General features: G+C 46.8%; 2 protein-coding genes across 5 annotated transcripts in view; one reads left to right on the top strand and one right to left on the bottom strand.

Annotated features, from left to right (window-relative positions):
* The first annotated feature begins 36 nt into the window (after positions 1–36).
* On the top strand, positions 37–6,322 carry trmt5 (tRNA methyltransferase 5). 2 transcript variants are annotated; one of them, XM_061233479.1, is made up of 5 exons: positions 37–82; positions 778–1,400; positions 2,331–2,455; positions 4,623–5,259; positions 6,131–6,322. In XM_061233479.1, exons 1-5 carry the CDS (start codon positions 63–65, stop codon positions 6,184–6,186), a joined length of 1,461 nt encoding a protein of 486 aa, XP_061089463.1. In that variant the 5' UTR covers positions 37–62; the 3' UTR covers positions 6,187–6,322. The 2 variants fall into 2 exon arrangements, with proteins under 2 accessions (XP_061089463.1, XP_061089470.1); XM_061233486.1 differs by lacking the exon at positions 37–82 and adding an exon at positions 99–168.
* Positions 6,323–6,520: 198 nt separating this feature from the next.
* mnat1 (MNAT1 component of CDK activating kinase) overlaps positions 6,521–9,334 on the bottom strand; it is a 59,215-nt gene continuing 56,401 nt past the window's right edge. For all 3 annotated transcript variants that reach the window (XM_061233516.1, XM_061233499.1, XM_061233508.1), the window contains exon 8: positions 6,521–6,967. In XM_061233516.1, coding sequence (XP_061089500.1) covers positions 6,847–6,967 — 121 coding nt within the window. In that variant the 3' untranslated portion in view covers positions 6,521–6,846. The remainder of the gene's footprint in view (positions 6,968–9,334) is intronic.

Genomic DNA, 9,334 nt, shown 5'->3' with positions numbered 1-9,334 from the left:
CAGCCGTGCATGTATATTACGTTTACCACGGTCTGTCCTCTAGATATGATGTGTATATACGCATGGCTCCGGTGATGTTAAGGTAAGGAGATATACACACTTTAGCTCTCTGTACGCGTTATTTAATAGCACGAGACACACACCCTTCCTGGTCGCAAATATTAAACGGTAATACATAAATAAAATGCACGAGTGTGAATCGCAAACAATCCTTATTCATCAAAATAAATGCATCTTAGGAATACCGCATGTTGGCGGGTTAGCTGCTTGTGACCTTAACTTACTAATAGATTAAACGTGATTCTATTCCGTGGTGGAGATGGAATCTTTATGGAAGCAGCTAGATAACATCTGTAATTTGGTGATGGTGTCTCGTGTGTGCCAAGCTGGCACATCAGCTGAACATGGTCTTGCCAGCATGGTTGCAATATCAACCGTCTTTATCTGCAAAGCGGCTTCAAACCAGCCGGACCATCTTAAACCGGGTTGGGACCAAGTTATAATTTGCACAAGATAACAAACCTTAGTTACTCGTTATCAATGCGAATGTGAACTACTTTGTTATTTCGGACTGATGTCTTTATCCAGAGAAACTCAAAAGTTTCTTCAGAAATGAATGTAAAGATGGCTAACTATATTTGTCGTTACATTTGAAGCCGCTAATCTCACTTCAGTGCAGGAACACACAGTCCTGACGCCATTGCGTTAGACCTGTGTGAGTTTGGATATTAGCAGTGCCTTTGTAGCAGTAAGGTAATATTTATGCTTTCATGGCAGGAGTGCTTGCAGAATTCATAACCTGGTGAAGACACAAATTTGTGTGAACCTCTCGTGTTGGTCCCTCTCTTGTGGGGTCCTGAAGCAAGCAGGAGCACAGCCCTGCAGTTCTCTCAGAACCTGGGTCTCAGAACTGATGCCTGAGCAGCAGAGCGGGGCAGGCTCTGCCCTGTACACCCCTCCTTCAGGGGTACGCGGGATGACCAGCCTGGACCGGGAAGCCTTCGCCTGGACGGTGAACGTTCCTGCTCTGCGTTTGCCAAAGCAAGGTCTCAACCAGCTGGTGAAGAGCCTGAAGAGAGTGATCCTGCAGCGGCCGGGGATGAAGCGGGTGGTGGATATCGGCGGCGACGACGACCACAGGCTCCTGCTGCTGGACCCGGGCAGCGTCTCCTCCCCGACCTCTTTCGGGGACGCCGAGACGGAGGTGCTCGGGAAGTTCGGCGTGCCCCTGGAGCTCCAAGACTACGAGCTGCAGCTGACCTACGAGAACCTGAAGAGCGAGGAGGTGCTGAGGGCCGTGTTGCCGGAGGGTCTGGATGTCACCTCCGGGTTCAGCCGCGTGGGACACATCGCACACCTAAACCTGCGCGACCACCAGCTGCCCTACAAGAGCCTCATTGGTGAGGCCACCAAGGAGCACACACCACTGCGTACATAATATTAATAATCACACACCACCACATACACACATTCATAATCACACACCACCTCATTCAAATATTAATCACACACCACCACATACAAACATTCATAATCATACACCACTTGATACACACACATTAATAATCTTATACCACCTCATACACATATTAATAAAAGCATATCACCACATACACTCTGAAGAGCACACCCCTCTCACACCACTACATACACTACATCCTGAAACACACTGGATCAGAAACACACATTTTCACCCCATGCACACACCACCACACACTCGTTTAGGAACTCCGTGTATACACTATCTGACACTACTACCTCCACTCATTCAAAAAACACACACCCCTGGATCCAGACATTATGAAACAAGCCACCACGTAAAAATGTAGCTGGTACCGTTACTGTTTCACACTCAGTAGTCTGTCTTTAAATGATGTTGAAGTATCTCCTGAAATGTTCGATAATGAGGTGGCAGTTTTGGGCCGCAGGCCAGGTTTTTTCCTCAGACGTGTCGGCTGAGGAATCATTTGTGGCTCGCTCACTGCTGATATCAGCTCATTAGCAGGGAAAATTAGGCCTCTGATATTTTACTCTTCAGTACCTGGAAAGAAATGTAAAGAACTGAAGCTTTTGCAAAGCTGGCAGAAAACAACATATCAAGGTCAAAAAAACACAAAACTTTAAACTAGAAATATAAACGCGTTGTTAAGCTTTCATTAACATTGAAAGCGTACAAAGTTAACACCACGTCACATGCAACTGCTGATTTAGCACAATTGAAAATAATAAAACATTTACTTAATGTTTATTATGACACTGGAGGGTAAATATTTAGTATCAGCGATGCTTTTAATTGGTAAAGTAACAGCGGTGTGTTTTGTGCGTCCCAGGTGAAGTTCTAATGGACAAGAACCCAGGAGTGACCTGTGTCGTTAATAAGACCAACACCATCGACTCCACCTATCGCAACTTCCAGATGGAAGTTCTGGCAGGAGATGGTAACATGGTGGCCAAGGTGAGCTCATGGTGACCCCCTAGCGATACACTCCCCTCGATAAATGAATAAATCATGTACATTTCTCTTTTAAAAAATACCATTGTGTGATAATGAAAACTTGCAAGTGAAAAACCTGGGTATTTGTGATTAGCAGGAACAGTAATTGTCCAGCAGACCTTGTTCAGCAGTGATATAACATAAGATAATGACAAGAATGGGACATTCAGTCCAGCGACGCTCACCAATACCTACCAGTAAAGTATACATAATGCTTATAATTACTGTACATGACGAGTCCTGTGGATGTGGACCAACCTTCAGTAGTCACTATCAGAACAAACCAATCAGCTGTCATTATAAGTGTGGTAAGATGCCCGGGGGTGGTGTAAGATTGAGGGAGACAGAGCTCAAAATGTCAAGAGCCACGTCCAGCACAGCTTAATTTTTTTTATTTTTCAAAAGTGCAGATATTCACAGTGATCTTATTTACAAAAGACTAACAAATACACAACCAAAGAAACAAAAATTGACCAACAAACAAATATATCACAATGCTATGTCTGTTGACCCCTCCAGCAGTGTGACACTCCTCTCCTGAGTCCACAACTGAACTCACTCTCCTCTAAATTTCTCAGGCTATCCCAACTGTACACCCTCTTCACTCTTGCGGTACAGCAAATTATTCTTTTTCAAAAGCACAGCCTTACCCCGGTCTGGCTTATCGCATTGCTCATTCTCCGCTTTCTTAAAGTACTCGGTGAGGGTTGGGCCAGTTCTCTGCCAGTCGGCTTGGTCACAGTCAAACTGAATACATTCAAGATCTCTCTCTGACAAGGCTGGCTGTTGCACCGTATCTGCCACTAACCTCTCCACTGTTCCTCGTCGCTGGGCAGACCTCTCGTCTAGAGTATGTACACGCTCTACCTCCAATTCTATGTCACTCTAAGGAAAGGCCTCACAGTGCTCCTCTTCTGCTAAATCTGAGTGTGGGGCCGTTCTGCCTTTCTTGCTGCTGCCCGGGTCACCACCGTACACAGGGTTGACATTCCGGGCAAGATTTGCAATACTGTTTCACTTCTTGGAAAAGCTTGGGCCAATAAAATCTCTTGCTAATCCGCTGGAGGGTTTTCATGTGGCCTAAATGACCTACCCAAGGGACTGTATGACCCAGATATAGCACCTCTCCTCTAAAGAACCTGCATCAGGACCTTAAAAAGGCAAAGCTCCTCCCCCTTGACAATCCCAAGAATTATTCATTAAAATTAACTCCACAAAATGAAATAATTAATACAAAAACATATAAACAGAAATACTAATGGTAATTTTAACATAAGCAATAAGTTACATGAACTATTATACATCACCTTATCACAGACGTATCACCCCTCACCCCCCCGTAACACCAAACAGATGGGGTTTCCCATTTCCCGAGCGTGGGACTCTCCTCTATATCTACTGTATAGGTACAGTTGCCTCTGTTTCAAAGTGCAGTGGACGAAGTTCTGCAAGTAAGTGTACCTGCCATTTACTGTAACAAAAATAAATAAACTGCCTTGGGACTAGTCTTATCCTTTTGGCGAACATGTTGTGCAGTTTGGCGTTTGGCGAACATGTGGGGCGGCCTGTAGCGTAGTGGTTAAGGTAAATGACTGGGACACACAAGGTAAGTGGTACTAATCCCGGTGTAGCCACAATAAGATCTGCACAGCCGTTGGGCCCTTGAGCAAGGCCCTTAACCCTGCATTGCTCCAGGGGAGGATTGTCTCCTGCTTAGTCTAGTCAACTGTACGTCACTCTGGATAAGCGTGTGCCAAATGCCAATAATGTAATGTTTGCCCATTTGCATTCGCTGGTATCTTTAAACGGTCGCATTTTCCCCACCCGGGAGAATGCGTTTACCAGATTTAATTATTGTACAACGCGGCGCACAAACCTAACAGGTTCGGCCACAAGCTCTGCCGATTCCGTCTCATTTAACCAAACACAAAACATTACCGTTCCACAATAAATCGTATACATTGAATTCACCATTGTACACTGTAGTTTGGAGATTAACGGGTTTACAGGCGAGATGTATATTGTGTGCACTTCCTGATTCCCGCGTTTCCCCCCCTCCTACACCGTGACAATGAGCGCAGCCGTTGCCTCGGCGACGGGTGAGTGACCGCCCCCCTCTCCCCGCCAGGTGCGGGAGAACGGTTGCGTGTACGAGTTCGACTTCTCGCGGGTGTACTGGAACCCGCGCCTCAGCACGGAGCACGAGCGCGTGGTGGCCCTCCTGCGGCCCGGCGACACGGTGCTGGACGTCTTCGCCGGCGTGGGGCCCTTCGCCGTCCCCGCGGCGCGGCGCGGCTGCAGCGTGCTGGCCAACGACCTCAACCCCGAGTCGCACCGCTGGCTGCTGCACAACTGCAAGCTGAACAAGGCCGAACGCAGGGTGCGGGCCTTCAACATGGACGGCCGGGCCTTCATCCGGGGGCCCCTGCGGGAGGAGCTGCCCGCTCTCATGCGGGGCCCGGGCCGGGTGCACGTGGTCATGAACCTGCCCGCCCTGGCGCTGGACTTCCTGGACGCGTTCAGAGGGCTCCTGGGCCCGCCCGAGACGGAGGGAAGCCCGCCGCTGGTGCACTGCTACGGCTTCTCCAAGCAGGACGACCCGCAGAGGGACGTGACGGAGAGGGCGTCGGCCAACCTGGGCGGCCCGCTGGAGGGCCGCTGCTCCGTGCACCTGGTGCGCAACGTGGCCCCCAATAAGGAGATGATGTGCATCAGCTTCCCCCTGCCCAAAGAGGTGCTCTTCTCCAGCGAGACTGCAGATGACGGTGAGGAACACTGGACGTACACGTTTACACACATTCAGAACCTCAGTGTGGCTACTTAACTTGTGTTGCATAACATACATTTAGCATAATGCTACTTACCTAGTTTTATGAGCACCATTAATTTAGCAAAATGCTAATTACCTCGTGTTATGACCATCATACATTTAGCATAATGCTAAATAGAAAGTGTTATGACCACCATACATTTAGCAATAAAGCTAGGTACCTAGTGTTTTGACCACCACTCATTTAGCAAAATGCTACTTACCTAGTGCAATGACCACCATATATTTAGCTTAGCACTCTTCCAAAAGGAAACCCCCATACTGAGGGATCAGAACTTTTAAACCAGGAGAATATTGCACTTGAATTACCTAACAGTGCATGAATGTAAGTTTGCTTTCCGAAATTGTGAAAGGTGCTAATGATTTAAACCACAGGAGGCTGATCATAAAATTCTCAAACCACCAGTTTTATTAAACCACAAAAATGAACTCAAGTGGTGCGAAAAGCACACACTGGGGATGGTGACTAACATGCTACAGAATGCTCCTGCGTATTCAAGTTTTTGATGCCAATTGATGAATGGGGTGCACTGTGCTGGGAAAATACACTTATGCTGTTGAAGGTGGAAATAACACTTCTATGATCTCATACCCCAGTGTTTTAAGAAAGGTTATAAAGAGGTTCACTTATGTTATGGAGAAGGAGTACAGCTACTGTGTTGACAACAGTAAGCCAGGTATATTCACTTATCACAGGTAGAACAATCCGGTTTCATCAGTGGCATCCATCCATTTTGCCTTCATGTTCAGGAGTTTCCTCCATGTTGGCTCAGATTTATTTTTCCTCTCTACATTCCTGTATTTAGGCTCTTCAGAGGAACCAGCCCCAAAGAGGCAGAGGTGTGAGGATACGACAGACTGAAAACATCCTAGCACCAAGGACGCTACATTTTATTTTATTTTTTACTTTAAACAGACTATTGATTTTGCCTGCTTTTGCCAGATGCTACTGTTCCAATTATTTTATAATAAAGTGCTCACAAGGCAGAACCTGCAAATACATGTTTTTCATAGGCAAATGTATAAATAAGTACATTTTTGTGTAAAATGAATTATACGGAGCTTATAAATCAAATAGAAATTAACAGGACTTGAGGGGGTATCCCAGGATGGTCTTAAGACCTGTGTTTAGTCTTCCTCACTGTCTCTGAATCCTCCTGGGATTCTTAACACGGTTAAAAACTGAAAACACATAATCTTTTTTTTCCCCTTTATTTTCATATAAAACTTAATAGCAAATGAGTAATATAAAACACAGATCTGTACATACAGGTGGACACAGTCCTGCATACAGCAGCAGTGGAAGGGAAGCAGAGCGTGCGCACACACACAGACACAGGCACACACACACAGACACGCACACACACACGCGCGCACACACACACACACAGACACACACACACAGACACACGCAGACACACACACACACAGACAGACAGACGCACACGCACACACACACACACACACAGACAGACACACACACACACACACACACACACACACAGGGCGTAGGGGACAGGGGTCAGTGCAGCGTGGGGAGCAGCCCGCTGAAGGCGTCCTGCACGGCTCGGTGGCAGGCCAGGGCTGAGGTGTACCCCCCGGCTGTGTCCTGTGGGGAGGCCGCCCGCACGTGGTTCAGGTACCTGCAAACACACAGACCAGCCTCGTCAGGACGCCCGAAACAGCAGCCAAAGCTAGGCTCTCTGTGTCAACCGCAGAAGGCCAAGCTCACCCCTGCAGAAATGCTGTCCTCCATGTCTGTGTTACATGCTCCAAAACTCATGTCAGGGGACAGTGGTATTTCTGTGAGACTAATGCTGTAATACTTGAAGTGTTTACACTGGAAAAACCAAAAGAAATTATTACCATGTTTTAAGTTACTGTTTGCTTACTTGAATGAAATTCTTACCCCGATGGCAAATCTTAATATGAGTCAAAATATCTCCCAAAATATTTTTGAAGTCCAGATGAATATACTTGAGATTTACTTATTTTTTGTTTCTGTACATATAATATATGGCACATTACCACACTGGGAGAAAAATTAGGCCAAATGCCAACAGGGATTTTATCGCAAGGCAGAAAAGAATTGTCAAATACAAGACGCCTATATACCTATGTACTTGGATACGCTTGCTGTCACACTAGCAAACAACAAGAAGGCTACAGTTTGGATTGGTATGTCCCTGGGTGGTTAAGAGTAATCACTCTTGTCAGTTTCTTTAGAAAATTACACATTGGGATTACACATCTCTGTGTAAATATTTGCAGAAGACTCGTGGCTGGGCTTTGGTGAATCCAGCCCCTGGACTTTTTGTAGAGAAATCACTTTCCCATTCTTTCCGTTCGGCTACACTCTACTGTGGCCAAGGTAAGGACTACTGCAATTCTTCAGGAATTTCTTTGGGCTCCAAAGCCCAGACACTTTAAGCTTCTGGAACTGACTGAGGTGAGATGTTTGATCCCCAAAATTGAGAAGGAATATTCTAGAACCGGCCTCGTTGCCACAGAGGTTGCCCGCCGGTGAGCCCCGGTCGAGGCTGGTGGTGAGTCAGAGCCCCCCGTGGACCCAGAGCAGGCTTGCCATGTCAGACGGCAGAAAGCTACAGCGCTTCTAAATTAATAATGATAACATAAAAACAACCCGGCCGGTTGACGGCGTGTTTCTTCTTCAATCGCGCGGAAAAGCCGGCGCCCCTGGAGGAGAGAGGCGCCAGGCCGCTCCCGACGTTAAATGCGTTTGTTAAAAAACCATTAGCCCCCGCGCAACTTGTTTTCTTTTTCCCCCCCGTGTTTGAAGGCAGAGAGGAGGACGGGGGCGCGTTTAAAGGGGAAGGGAGTGTGGTCGGTGGTACTGCAGGGGAAGGCTGAGTCTCAAGTCTGACTGTCCCGTCTAATAGCAGTAAAGCGCGGGGCCCCGTTCAGACATGGGCCCCTGGGAGCCGAGGTGGAGGAGAGAGACAGCTGAGGGAGCAGCAGCCAGCCAGGGGGGGCTCCCCCCCCACCCCCGCTTTATTTATTCAGCAGTGCAAACCGATCTGGATCTGCTCCACATCTGGGAAGGAGTGTGCATCGATGCACCAACAAGTCCGACAGCTGTAGCTTCTGCACACACACACACAAACACAACACGTACACACACATATAACATACACGCACACATAGGGACACAGTAACACACACACACACAAACACGTACACACACATATAACATACACGCAAACATAGGGACACAGTGACACACACACACACAAACAACACATACACATATAACATACATGCACACATAGGGACACAGTAACACACACACAAACAATGCGTACACACACATATAACATACACGCACACATAGGGACACAGTAACACACACACACAACGCGTACACACACATATAACATACACGCACACATAGGGACACAGTAAGAAACACAACACGTACACATACATAACATACATGCACGCATAGGGACACAGTAACACACAAACACAACATACACGCACACACAACACGTACACACACATATAACATACACACACATAGGGACACAGTAACACACACAAACACAACACGTACACACACATATAACATACACACATAGGGACACAGTAACACACAAACACAACACGTACACACACATATAACATACACGCACACATAGGGACACAGTAACACACACACACACAAACACGTACACACACATATAACATACACGCAAACATAGGGACACAGTGACACACACACACAAACAACACATACACATATAACATACATGCACACATAGGGACACAGTAACACACACACAAACAATGCGTACACACACATATAACATACACGCACACATAGGGACACAGTAACACACACACACAACGCGTACACACACATATAACATACACGCACACATAGGGACACAGTAAGAAACACAACACGTACACATACATAACATACATGCACGCATAGGGACACAGTAACACACAAACACAACATACACGCACACACAACACGTACACAC

This window comes from Conger conger, chromosome 1, assembly GCF_963514075.1.
Source record: "Conger conger chromosome 1, fConCon1.1, whole genome shotgun sequence".
NCBI classification, from domain to species: domain Eukaryota; kingdom Metazoa; phylum Chordata; class Actinopteri; order Anguilliformes; family Congridae; genus Conger; species Conger conger.
Note: the sequence above shows the minus strand (reverse complement) of the source record. Positions and strands in the feature narration are given on the sequence as shown.